At 43.3% G+C, this 14,253-nt stretch overlaps 1 protein-coding gene across 2 annotated transcripts in view; it reads right to left on the bottom strand.

Moving 5' to 3' along the window:
- Positions 1 to 13,884, bottom strand: part of ATOSA (atos homolog A) — a 46,355-nt gene extending 32,471 nt beyond the window's left edge. Inside the window, exon 1 of one of the 2 annotated variants that reach the window (XM_021537430.2) lies at positions 13,755 to 13,884. In XM_021537430.2, coding sequence (XP_021393105.2) covers positions 13,755 to 13,770 — 16 coding nt within the window. In that variant the 5' untranslated portion in view covers positions 13,771 to 13,884. Of the gene's footprint in view, positions 1 to 1,983; positions 2,090 to 13,754 lie in introns of those variants that run through there. The other variant, XM_021537428.2, reaches the window with a different exon arrangement.
- Positions 13,885 to 14,253: the final 369 nt, after the last annotated feature.

Here is a 14,253-nt window from a genome sequence, read left to right as displayed (position 1 = left end):
ATCCTCCTCCTAGCTAGTAAGGCTACCTCCAGCTTCAGTAGGTTTCAGTATTTGCAGTCTAAATTATGGAGAGGGTGGGGTGGAGGGAGAGGCATAAGGCTAGCAGACCAAAGGCAGAGACTGTGCTTCTTCCTGAGAAATGCAAGGAGCTCTGAGAGATGAAACTGATGATGGTGGAGCAGCATGAAGCTCCTTGGGTCATTTTTCCAATGCTATTAACCTTCACCTACAGTGCCTGCGCTTACGTAGTTAAACAGTAACCTGCAAAAGTAAAAAAGTTACAAAAGAGACAATATATGCTTCCCATCTAAAAAAAAAAAAATTCTGGGAGAGTGGCCAGGCCCATAAAATTGTTTTTAAATTTTATTTGGGAGGATAAATGAGGACATTACAACTTTCAAGCTGTGTAAAAGACTGCACTTTAAAATGGACACCAGAGCCTACTACAGAATTTTGAATGCATAAAACAAAAGAACATTTTTGAGAGTTTTAGAATTGAACAGTGTCACACAGTACAATTCAGCTATTTACAAGTTTCTGCACTGTAAGTCATGTTATTAAGCTGTAATAGTCTTCTGGTACTCCAAATAATAAAACATTATATAGGGGCAAAACTGAAAGGCTTAACAGAATTTCAGCCAAGAATCTAGTTTGTCTCCCTCTTCCCTAATATATGGTAATTTTCCACATAGCAAAATGGCAGACTCACATATTTAAAATTTAATCTACGCAATTATGAAATTTCACTTTGTCCTCTCAAAAATTCCTTACTACTTTCCAAAGCAATGCTTCAGTGATTCAAAGCCAATATTCCCACACAAAACACAAGAGTACACTAGTGGAATCATTCCTCCTCCTGCGCCAGGTGGGGGTCATCCAACATCAGCAAGTTCACTTAAATTAGAACTCTTGCACTTTTCAGAGGAATAACAACAAGCTCTAGACACAGGATGAATAGCTATTCAATATATGTGTATAAATATATATGCAAGTACTTGGTCAGAGCAACATTTACACTTTTAGATAACAAGTTTGCATAAAAAGGAATAGATAATCCTCAATTCTGCACTGAGTTCAGTAAAATATCAATTGGCTTTTTATATCATATAGTTGAACAACCAGTAAGATGATAATTAAAAATACATCTTTTTATTGCCCCCAACGCTCACATATTTGCATCAGCTTCATTTGCCCCAAGACAAACAAGTAGTGGCAAAGGGCTAATAATGTTTCATGCATTGTTCCTAGCAGAAATCAAAATACAGTAATAGTTTCCTCCTGCTGGAGGAAAAAAAAAAAAAGAGGAGAGAGAAACTTGACCTACATGACAAGGCACAGAAGAAACTCAGTTAAGCTTCAGGGTGCTTTTGGGAGGAGGAAGAGGTTGGTTTTTTTCTCATAACAATGAAGAGTCAAACAGTTACATATGGTTACACTAACTACAACTGTTAGCACATCTGACACTTAACTACACGTCTCACTTTTAAGGCTTAAAAATCCTCCCCTCGTGTTCCAGGACATTTAATACTCTTGCCCTAACAACCCAATGAATTAACCGAGTTAATTTTTAGGCTGTCCATTACTTTCCTTTAAGGGAACGTTAAACAAGGAAAACGACAAGCCAACCCCCAGCTCACAGAAATGAAGGCTTTCATAGGCTCAGTACACGGAAGGAAAGGAGGAACTCTGGTTTGGCTTTCTAAAGGAACTGTTTACAGACTCAGACGGAGAGGCAAACTTCGCTACACTTCAGTACCGGCGGATTTCAAATCACCTTTCTCACACAGACACCGCCAACGACTGCCACCACTCTGCGTTACACAGCTGGAACTTGTTCCACGCCCGGGCAGCCTGTCCGGGCTGGTGCCGCCAGCCTTCCAGCCTCCCCCCGCCGCTCCGCCCGGCCCCTCCGCGGCGCCCCGGGCCGAGCCGAGCCGAGCCGGGCCGGGCCGGGCCGGCCCGAGGGCTCGCTGCCGTACACACCTTCTCCGCGCGGCCCGGCGCTCCCGCAGCGAGCCCCGCAGCGCCGGCGCGGGGCGGCGGGTGCCCGCGGCATCCTCCACAAAGAGGCAGAGTAGGGGCGCGCATAGCAACAGGGCCGGGCGCCGATTGGCCCCGCCGGGCCGGCCCGGCCCCCTCGGCACGGCCCGGCCCGGCCCCCGCGCCCGGGCCAGGTGAGCGGGGCGGGCCCGCGGCCGCACCAGCCACCGGCACCGCGGCCACGCCCGCGGCCGGCGTTCCGGGGCCGCGCTGCCCCGCGGAGGGATGCCCGGGCCGGCAGGGAGCCGCTGCCCTGCTCCGGGCGCGCCGCTCCAGGGAGAGCCGCTGCCGCGCCTCTGTGCGCTGGCACCGCACACGGAATGCTCCCGCACAGCACCGCTCCGGAGAGCCAGCCCGAGCTGCAGTCCGTGAGGCGATGAATATTTACATCTGGAGCGGAAAAAGCCGCCAGCCCGTCCTCCTGCCAGCCAGCACCAGCCAACTTCCCGCTGCTCTTTTTCCACTGCTCAGCCCGCTCGGGAGTGGCTCGGCTGCCTCACTGCTCTGACCCTCCCGGAGCACACAGCTCCAGGGGAGGAGGGCCCCGCACCAGCTCTCCTTGCACTTCTGGAGCTCTTACTTCAGTATTTGTAATGAGCACTTCTGAGGACTAATTTATGAGGTTGTTTCAAGAGAGTAGTCTCAAAACAGCATGTACGATTTTAGGTATAGTCTAAACAACGTACTGGCTACGTTGAACAATTTCATCCAGTTCTGACGTATGTACAAGTACTAAAGTCAGATGACAGTAACCATATTAACATAATCAGTGCAAAAATCCTATCTCACTCTCAGCCTAACCACATCACAACGCAAGACTAAAACCCTTGTTCTGTAATTAGATACCATGAAGCTATGAAAAGTCCAGATCAAACTACACTACACAACCACATTCAAAATCCAGTACCACTCACTAACCCATTCAAGAGCACGGAAAACATGTCACTTCACAAAATTACTTTTCCCCACTCACATTTTATATACCAGTATAATTTAGCTGTGGGTGCAAGAAAACACAGTGTATAGAAGATTTTTAAGTAGACATTTTATCTGAGGAAGGTCAGATACCTTGAAGTAGTTGGTCCATTTAAAGATCTCACATACATGTAGTGCCTTACAGAAAGTTAAACGCAAAACATACCATTTCATTAGTCACTGACATTCAAGCTTCCTCTATATTTTACCTGTTTGCTTTCCAAGTATTTTTCCTTCATGGAACATTTACTTCTACAAAAACACTGCCATTCACACAGTTGTCTGAAAAAGCAATTTCAGGTTTTCTTAATCAAGCAACTACCTAGCATTTGAGAAAAGAACTCAGATAATTTTCTATAAAACAATTATTCAGTATCTACAGGAGGAATGGGAGGGGTAAGAGGAATATTTATTACATTAGTAAACATGGTATGTTTAGAAAGTTCTACTAACAAGAAGCAGAAGCAACAACACCCAAGTCAATTCCCATTGGGGCCAGCAGAGACAGCATTCAGGAGCCACCAGCTGTTTTTACAAGCCAACTAACAATGTTTTAGTGATGAGTAGCTGTCTCTAGATGATGGGCATTACTTACCCACCATACTGTTCCTGAACAGTCTCCCCACACTGTGCTACTGCAGTGCAGTGCAACCACAAAGATCCTTTTCACACCACATAATCTTCAAATTCAGTAAAAGTAGGACAGCTTGTTGACACTCCAGCTTTCAAGCTTACAGTCCTAAACCAGCTGTAGGTACACAGAGCTGAGCTCTGTGACTGTTTGTGGATGAACACCCAGAAGTGAAAGCATCCGGCCTAATAACATGCTAAATTTATAAACTGCAATATTAGAAATTCTATCAAAACAAAAACTACCTTGAAGGACATTACTCATTTATTGGATCTCTTGTGCTCCCACAAATTCCAGAGGCACAAGTTATTTTACATGAGAATATGGTAGCACACAGAGGTGTAGATAGGACTTTATCCTAGGCTGCATACTTCATCATCATAAAGTACCTGCAATTCAAATACTACTATTATGCTCACTCTTCTAACACTGTGCAAAACCACAGGCAATAATCAAGATAACTAGACTGTATTTTAACTCACCTTCTGCCACAAATAAAATAACACTTCTAAAAATAAAAAAGGTGAGGTCTTCATAACTATGGATTTTATCCCAGCACTTTGGGAGTAACCAGCCCTACACATTCCATAAAACAGGAAATCAGAGCCAAGTATTGTTCATCTCAGTATCAAGTAAATTACACATCAATTCAGAGGCACTTGCCAACAGACATAATTGGCATCATCCCTACATTATAAAAAACACTCAACTTCAACCTTTGAAGGGCCATGCCAAAGCACAGAATGTCTAGTAATGAGGCAGTTCAGAAAAACACTCTAATTCGGATTCCAGCCCTGCCTTGTGCAGGAAAAGCAAGGTGTGTATGTGACCCCTAAGGAGCAAAGCCTAAGTGACTCCATAGCACCTTATGTTTACACAGCCTAGTCATGGAGACAAGCTAAAAATAAAAATACACTTCTACTAACACATCCCTTCCTTGAAACAAACATTTTGGATTGAGTTACTAATTTGCAGAACATAAAATCACCAAGTGGTCTCATGCCTTATTCCCCTTTTCCCAGTACAGATGCTCAATTCCTCAGAACAAAGCTGAGGTCAGTTCTTGATGCTTGCAGTGCATGTTAAAAAGATGGTTAGATATACCACTCACACTCCATGTATAGTTTTCCTTTTACTGGTGTTCAAACTCAAATTTCTTGAGTGAGAAAGGCTACGTACGGTCTACAGTACACCTAGAGAAGCTGAAAGCATCAGATGCTAACAGTCCCGCTATATTTTTAAATCAAACAAAAATTAAAACCAAATAAAATAAAAATCAGTGTGTAACAAACTTGCTCAAATTTCATACTAGGAACTTACACAAGAATTCATTTTGCCAGCTTACAAAAAGTGTCCTAAAATATTTATAAAAGGCCACTACATCTTCTCAACATGAGGATGGATGAAAGACCATCCAATGCACATCAAGCACTATAACTTTCATCTCTAGAGGATCCGAAATACTTTCTCATAGAAAGTTGTTAATTCAGCGAGGCTCTTGTAGGAAACATCCAGAGGCAGCACAATAACAGCCAGCCATGACTGGCCTGACTGCTTGGTGCAAGATGAGCCAGGTGTGCATTCTAGCAGTTTTACATTGATTCTGCCTTCAGACATTTCCAGTATTATCAACTATTCCTCCTGTTTCCCCTGCATGAGCTAGCTATCTGCTTTTACTCCTCCATTTTTTACCAGCAGACTCCTCAGAGAGGTCCTCCACACCTTGCTTCCATTAGCATGGTGTAGGCAGTTACACCATGAGTAGTACTGCTAGTACAGCCACAGCAGCAAGCATTACCCAGGCCTATCCTCCAATTCCAGCTCTCCAGATACTTTGTTTCTCATGGTTTCCCCACAGTAAACAAAATTCCTCCGGTGATTCCAATAGCATGTGCTTCAAAAGGAAGAAGCTGTTTCTCCCTCAAATTACAATAAAGCAATGTTATACTTTTCACTAAAAGGCAACTGAAGTGAGAAAACTTGCATAGAAAATATACTTGAAACTCAATTTCAAATATATATTTATAGCAGAGACAAAAGGATTTACCTCTGAGCAGCATGAGTGTTGGTATCAAATCCCTTTGACCTAACTGCATCCCCAGTCCTTGCTGACCTTGACAATTTTGTCCCTGTTCAGTTCCTATTGATAGGAAACTCCTCTTTTACTCCACATCCCTGTAATATTTACTGAAGTTCTTCCCTTCTTGATGCAACTATTCTCTTCTCCCCTACCCTCAAATTCACCTGCTTAATGAAAAATTTAAAAATAAAGAACAAGTACATAGAAGTCTTGAAGATTCAGGAGTTTAAAGATTCAGATCTAACATACAAAGGAAATGCACCACTACTTGTGACTTTACAGAAAATTGCACATTAAAAAAAGCATAATCAAAACTTCACTCTCTATTAACACAGAAGTTATGGCAAGCAGCCATCACAGACATCTACTCAGATACTGCTCTTACACACCTTCTATGCCCCCACCACAAGTCTGCAAACAAAGCCTTCCACCAAATTTGCTGATCTGCCTGCAAGTGTGAGTTTGAGCCATGGTTTGTTTCACTTGTGTTGCTGGGCTGGTGCCCTGGCAGGGAATCAAGGAGAACAATACCTGGCAGGGGAGAAGGGCTTCCCATTGCTCTGAAAAAAAAAGCAGGCTGACCACAGCAGCTCTTCCTGCACCTCTCCTTCTCCTACCCTTGTCCCTCAGAAGAAATCAGCTGCGACTTTACCACCTCTCATTATGGTGCTGATTGTACTGAGAATATGGGATAATACTTGCCATCCTAAATTCTACTGTAGTTCTGTGTCTCTTTTTGCCCTTCCTGTCCCCATTATACAAAACAAGCTGATACTTGCACAGCATCCTGAGAAAGAAGCTTCATTTGTTACAGCACAGAGAAGTGTGAAATATGTCCTAGAAATCCTGAAGACTATTAGTGGGCAAAAGGAATCCCTGCATACACAGCAAGCACCATTAAAAGGTTAAATCAGCACAAGCAGTCACCTGCTCATAGACTCCCTAAAGTAGTTCACTATCCAAAATGGACTTACTTAACAACATGGTTCCCAGGGATCTTGGTGGAAAAAAGATCACTAACTTGTATAATGTAAAACAGATGACATTGCTCATGTGCAACCAGAAAGTCCTTCTTTCAAATATATTATCCCTTTTTTATGCCTCTGAAGAAAATCCAACTTGTTTTTTTTCCTTAGAAAAAGCCAACGGGTTTGGGAAATGCATTGATCATTGCTAAGAGGGAAACTTAGCTGCTGGTTACTGGTACTACATACCTGCACAGAGAGAGACTGCATGCCTGCCCATGTAAAGAAAAGTGGCTAAACCAAAATAAATGTGTATGGGGGGGAAGAGCTCCCCTTACTGCTCCTGAAGAAACAAAGCTGTTCATAGGATTTCTCAGTGAGACTATTTTGTTTGCCTTTATTCATTATAAGGACTGTTACAATCAGCACAGACATGAAATGTCATTAGTATTTCATGTATGCAGAGTGCTTCCCTCCCTGTGTGTTCAGCTGCCTCTCCAAATTATCCCCAAGAACATCCTCACATTACCCTATTATCTTTGCATTTTGAGTCAATGTGATGTTCTAACACCATCCCAGACAGCAACTTGCACAGGCTTTGGTCCCAGAGCTAGCATGAAAAATCACTGGCCAAAGAACTAGTTGGGACCATTTAATATAGAAGGAAATGTATTAGTACAAGTGAGACGGTTTTGACTTGGTCACATTAACTCTGAATTGTTAAGAAAAGATGGAGAATTTTCATTACTTACAACTCAATTATACTGTTTACAAGTAGCCTTTGTAAAAAAAAAATTTCTTCCAATCTCAGTACAGTTCTGATTGCAGAATAACTCACATGGCTTCAGCCATGTGCTTGTAGCTATAGTCACGCCACCCTGCACGAGACCAGCAAAAAAAGGAATAGGTAATGAAAGTGAAGTCTTCCAAAGTCCAGCTACCTACCCAGGTCCATGAGGCACTCTTCTGTATTTGCATTCATCCTTAATTGCCTACTTATACATGGAGTTTTAGTACTGGGTAGTACAAAGGTAACCATGCAACTGTACATGCACTTCTAAAACAATTTTAACTTAAAAGCTGGCTTCTGTCTAAACATTAAATTTAAATGACCTGCAAAGACTGAACAATTTACCACCTCCTTGAAAGACAATGATGTGAGACACTTTCAGAAATCTAAAGAACATTGTTTATCAAGTATTACATTGGAAGGGAGACAATAATTACCGCTATGTTTAAACTGCAAGATCTTATGGACTAGAAGAATAGCTGGACTGTTACCTTAAACTCATTGCTGGAAAGATAAAAGGTTATGGCCATTTCCCTACCACTAAACAGCTGCTATTAGTAGAAGTCTGTCAAAATACCAAAGAAACATTTTATAAACAGTGAAGCAGACAGAGCAAGTTCTCTTAACAAATATCATATAGCTAGTTTGTTCTCATCAGTTACTCTGTTTTCACAGAAGACTTCTAATTTTAATAAGTAGAATTTCATTTGGCAGCAAACTCTTGTCTCTCATGAGGATCTGTATTTATAAATGTTAACTTATTTTTAAAAACATTTAGAAGCTGGCAGACCTCAGATCCAATAATAATGTCAACACTGCCCTTAACAACAAAGTCAAACCTAATATGTTTCACCCCAGGGATCTGATCTGACATGCCAAAATTTCTCACTGCAGCAAGTAAAGAATATGGTCAGAAGGGTCAGTTTATATATTCCAAGCCTATGGGCTTGGGATATCCACAAGCCCCAAAATATCCACCTAAATGCCACTCCAGCAGCATCTCTTTTACCAACAGCTAAAGGCAGCTAATATGGACAACACCAAGCAAACTAAAAAAAAATAAAACGGCAAAGTTGTTTCCGGGATGGTTCTCTCTGAGAAACAGGTATGCCATGAAAAACTTTCACTGCTGAACAATGATAAAAGCACCCTTGCAACCCAAGAAATATTTTTACAACAGGAAGACTTGCCCTGCTGTCAATAGCTAGGTACAAATTGCAGAACAGGTAAGAAAACTAAGCTGGCATTTCAAATTAAAACCTGAGATTTTCCATTCTACAAATAAATACATTTTAAATTTTTTGGTACCTAACATTTTTAGAAAGTTAAGCACCTAAAAGCGAAGAATTCTTCCAAGATAAATGTTTGAAGCATAAATTTAATGAAAAGAGAGTTTATATTGTTATTTTTCAGGAGCAAGGATAGAACTGTATTGAAAATATTTAGACTCCACCCTCAACTAAAAAGAAAGGACTTCTGCTCCTGTTCACACATATGAACTCATATGTATAATATCTATATATGATCTGAACTCATATATATAACATCTATATATTATCTGTAATCAGGACAAGTCTGCTCTCCGCAGAGATTAGAGCTTCATGCCCCGTAAAGGGGATCCGAGTGCAGTACCGGTGGGTTCGCTTGGGTCGGTGGGTTTCCAGCCGGAGAGCTGCAGGTGTTCGCTCTCTGCATTGGGAGCGGCGGGCGCGCAGCTCCGCACGTGCCCGCGGCACAGCCCGTCCGCCCGGGCGCTTCCCGGGCAGGCACAGCGTCACCCAGCCCACGGCACCCAAGCCAGCCCCGAGCACTGCCCCAGCGCCCTGGGAGTGACAGCTCCACCGAGCAGGAAGCAGCTCATTTCCAGTTTATTGCTTTGTTGACTGGCTACATCATTCTGCCTTTGGAAAGTTTAAGTCCTTTGTGACATTTCACGGAGAAGATACTACAAAATTGAAGTGTCTGGATCATGGTTCTATATAGGACACTAAAACAACACTCACCCTTTTTCAATATATATTTTCACTTCCTAATCTGCATACTCTGTAGGACATCATGTTTGCTAAAAAGTTTTCCATAACATCTTCCCCAGTTAATATAGGGCATATTTTATGCTTATAAAAACAAGGGCCTTACCCACTTCTCCTAAATTAACAACCAACTCCACAACTGAACACACTGGTTCAGCTCACTTCCCCCAAGTCCCATGCCTCCTCATCCTTCCTCCTAAGAATCTAAATTCCATCAACTGTTCATTAATCTCTCCTGCAGCTTTCCCCACAGATACATCCCAAAATACCTCAGCTATGTTTCCCACAGGAGGTAGTAAACAGACTTTTGCTGAACCAAGAGTTACCTCTTTCCACACCAACCCACCAAGTAATGTGGCAGAAGCTCCTTAACCCAGTTACTACAAACAGACCCTGAGGCACATATCCAAGTTTGACTTGCAAAGAAGGAAGGAGAAGACAAAAAGCAATCTTCAGTCTGCTTGTTCCTCTCTTGTAGACAGAAAGTCATTTCTGTAAATTAGGATAATCTCAAGGAGGGAATTAATGCTTCAGAAAGTAAGAAAGGATTGCTTTTTGTTTAATTTGTCAGTGAAAACAAAATCGTCTCTACACAGAGAACACACATAGAGGAATAAACAAAGCAAGGCAATAAGAAAGTAAGAAAATACTAGAATAAGTTGATAAAACACCAACCAGCATTCATTTAGAGACAAACAAGCCTGTCCTCCTCCTTTAACTGATCATTCATGCAACGAGGGGGAGGGAGGAGGAAGGAGCAATAACTCCCAGCTATTTAGACTATAGCAAAACTTTTGATGTCTTGTAACATTTCCACAGTAAAATGTGACTATACTGTATATTCATCTAAACCACAAGATGTTTTCCAGTTGTGCACCAAGTGTACTCTAAGAGTACATAACAAGCCTTCTGAGTTTGGCAGCAAGCTATCACCCTGACATTATGCAATGTTTTCATTAATGCTGATGGTGAAACAGTGTGTTTATACAGTTTATGAGCAAAGCTGAGCTGGAAAACTTTGCAAGCACTCTGCTACGAAGCCTTTCTCTGTCTTCCAAACTCAATAAACTGCTGAAGCGACCAGAAGTCATTAGAACGAAGTTCAATAGAAGCAAGAGCAAAGCTCTGTACTTGAGAAAGGAAACAGCAGTCCAAACATGCAGCATGAAGCAGCTGACTAGGCAGCTGTACTGCAGAAACCAAATCGAGATGATATCATGGATCAAAGCCAGGTAACCCGATATGTTGTTACTGCAGAAAGAAAAAAACCCAAAAAACAACCAAAACTAACCCCAAACTCAAACATCACTCCAAAAACATTGTATGTAAGAAAGGGAGATAAATCATTATTCTCCCTGGCACCAGTGGAGCCTCAGCTGAGGAGCCATGACCACTGTATTTTAAGATGCTACAACAGTTCACTTTAAGAATGGCAGCACAGGGAAGGTGAAGCTGAGCAGCAGCCATCAGTACTTGAGTTACTGCGTTCCCTAGACCCAGTACAGACAGTTCTGGGAATGTGCTCAGAGCAGCCACTGTCCTCCCACACTCAAACCCCACCTAATGGCCACGTCCTGAGTGATGCTCATGAGATACATCCTGGGAATGCCCTGTGCTTTTGCGTGGCAAAGGAATAAGTCCACGTTTTTACCTGCACTTTCAAAGCTCTCTTCCTGCTCTCCCTCACCCACAAAACTGCTCTGCAGGTTTGCTATGCAGAGCTCCATAGTGCATCCCCTCCATACTGCTCTCACACATTACATAGCTATACCTCCTGCAAATTTTCCAACTTTCCCGTCTACAGAGGGAGGTAAGTACCTTAGGGCCAAATACCCAAGTTCTCTTCATTTCTGTCCATCCCTCTCACCTCCTAAAATTTAAACATTCTGTAATCCTTCCCATTGATAAAAACAGTTGTACATTTAGATCTCTTCTTTCTTCTCCTGCATTATCCATCTTTGCTGGAGATAACAAGAACCTTACTGGTAGTTCAGCAAAGGCTAAACCACACCTCTCCCAACGTGCCTGGACATTACAATCTTCATGTCAGTGCTGAGTTAAATTCTAACAAGAACTGCACCCCTCTGCTCCAAATTGATTCTGATATAATTATTTGTAAGAACAACAAAGAAAAAAGCCAACACGTTGCAAGCCTGTTTAAAGCCTGCTTCTTTATGCTTTACTCGTGGTGTGAACTTAAGAGTCTCCTCAGGATTTTGAGGCTCTGTAGAGCAGAGAAACCTGTGGCAAGCCGAGTGATCTGCTTCTCCTCTGCCCTTTGCTATTAATCTGCGGCGATTGGAAGCAGGTGACTACACACTTGACTGCTTGTGTCCTGTGGTACAGCTGCTATGCAGAAAGCAGCACATGTAAACATTTGCATGATTCGTGCCTCCTAAGAGTCTCTGTGGGCTGCACATGGCATTTAGGCACTTTCACAACCCCCTTTGTGCATGGTATTGCTCTACTGTATTAGCACACAATTAAGCTGGAGGGATCCACTAAAATGGCTGGAGATACCCTCCCACCTTTGGTAAGATCCATGATTTATTTCAAGACTTCTGGTGATTATCTTAAAAGAATTTCAAGACATAACTTCTGATGGTTTTTTGCCCAGTTTGTGGTAAACACTTTACAGTGTATTTGAATCTCAATTTATTATCTCCCAGCTTATGGGAAAAAAAAAAAAAAGAGAAAAAACCCACAAAAAATACCCCAGCAGCTCATAACTTGCTTTCTGTACAAATTTGCTTCTCTCTATACCAGATTGGTTAAAAAAAGGCATCTTATCACTTATCCTACAGCAACTGAAAATGTTTGCAGTGTTTTAACTCCTTCTGCCTAAAAATTAAAGAAAGGAATACACAAAGGTCATGTAGATGTTGAACTGCTAAATCAGAACATATTAAAGCTGCAAATATTGACCTGGGTTTTACCTGGCTATTTTGAAATATAATTTCACCCTGACAGTAAACAGTTTTCAAACTTCAGTGTCTGGTATTAAAATCCAGATCCTAAAAACAACCAGCTGCAGTAGATGGTGTAAAGGTTTAAGCAATTAAGAAACAAGGAAAGCAATGAGAAAGGCCCATTTCAAAACCAGGGTACTTAAACCCCATTAATTTATGATTGCTTCTGTACTATCTGTGCTATCATCACACCATTTAATCCTTGCAGCACACACAAACAAGAAATTCACCTAAGAGTGGTCATGTATGCAGTGTCACTATTAGCAAACATGTCATTAAAAAACCTAATTAAGACGTGTATGTCATGTAAGTGTTAGCATTTAATACACGAATATCTGAGCTATATAAAAGTGTTTCTCAAAACACCAAAGTGATTATGACAGAATTAGAACATGTTTTTAAATTAAAAGGAACCGGATAATCAATAGAATCAGCAAAACTTGAGAAAACATGGATTATTGTTTTTAATTAACATTCTGAATACTACGATGAGCACTCATAAGATTTTCTTCAAAAAATATCTTGGTTTAACACGAATCAATAATCACTGCTCCTGTGGATCAAAATAGAAGTCATGACATATTTCCAACTCTAGGGGCATCAGCAGCTGTTGCTATACGGCAAAAGAGCTCAAGTGTTATAAACATATACGTAGACTGCCGTCTTGATTTTTCTGTAAAAGCAGATGTCAGTAATCCGATAATATATAACCAAATAATCGTGGAAAATTTATATTTCGCCATGCTTGTTATGAAATATCTCAGTTATAACTGGAAAGAAAAAGCACTGTCAGTTTATAAAACAACACAGATGTAAGTTATGGTTATTTTCAGTGTGTTTTTCAGCTATATTTGGATATTTCTGTACATCTGCTGGCTTTGTCTGTCGATGCCCGATTTGCCTTTGACCGACTCTCGCCTCAGCACTGCAGGACTGTGCTACCGAGCCGGCTGTGTCTGACACACGAACTGCAGCATTCCCACAGCAAAAGCACTTCGCTACGGCGTTTGTCTGCTTCCATCCAGCCAAGACAATGGAAAGCCGAAGGGCAGGCAGGACATGGGGCTGCAGCCCCCCTTCGCGGGGCACCTTCCGCATCCCACTCCCATTGGCATTTCCCGAGTTGAGCCCGAGTACCTGGATTCTTTCCCACCCCCCAAAATGACAGGGGAGGGGATAAGGAAATAGAGCGATAACACCGAAACCAACCGCCGGGCTACCTCTAACCCTACAGACAAAACAAACAAAAAGAAATGTACTGATAAGCCGTTTACCTCGTTCCGGCTTCATCTTCCCTGCTGCCTCAGCGAGGTCTGACAGGGCCGAGGTGCCGCGCCGCCGTCGCCGGGCCGTCGCCGCCCGGCCAGCGGTGTCAGTCGCGCCCCGGCAGCGGGCACGGCCGGCGGGAGGCGGCCCCGCCGCTACGGCAGCGGCAGCTGGGCCCGCGGGCGGGCGGGCTGGCGGCGGCCGGCCGGGGGAGGCTGCGCGCCGCCGGGCTCTGCCCGCGCCCGGCCAGGGTGTCCTTCCGCGACACGGCGCCGCGCGGGGCTATTTATAACCTGCCGGGGAAAAAAATCCCACAACGACAGACCTCGGCTCACCCCCGGCCGCGCCGGCTCTGAGTCACCGCGGCCCCGGGCGGCGGCAGCCCCTGCCGGAGTCCCCTCCCTCCTGCCCGCCCGCCTGCCCGAGGAAGGCGGCGAGCGGCCCCCCGCCCGCCCCGTCGGGGCCGCGGCGCCCGCCCCGTCACGGGCCGGCGGCTGGCGGCGGGGG

This window comes from Lonchura striata, chromosome 11 (assembly GCF_046129695.1).
Source record: "Lonchura striata isolate bLonStr1 chromosome 11, bLonStr1.mat, whole genome shotgun sequence".
NCBI lineage: Eukaryota > Metazoa > Chordata > Aves > Passeriformes > Estrildidae > Lonchura > Lonchura striata.
The sequence above is the reverse complement of the archived record's forward strand: the minus strand, read 5'-3'. Positions and strand labels throughout refer to the sequence as shown.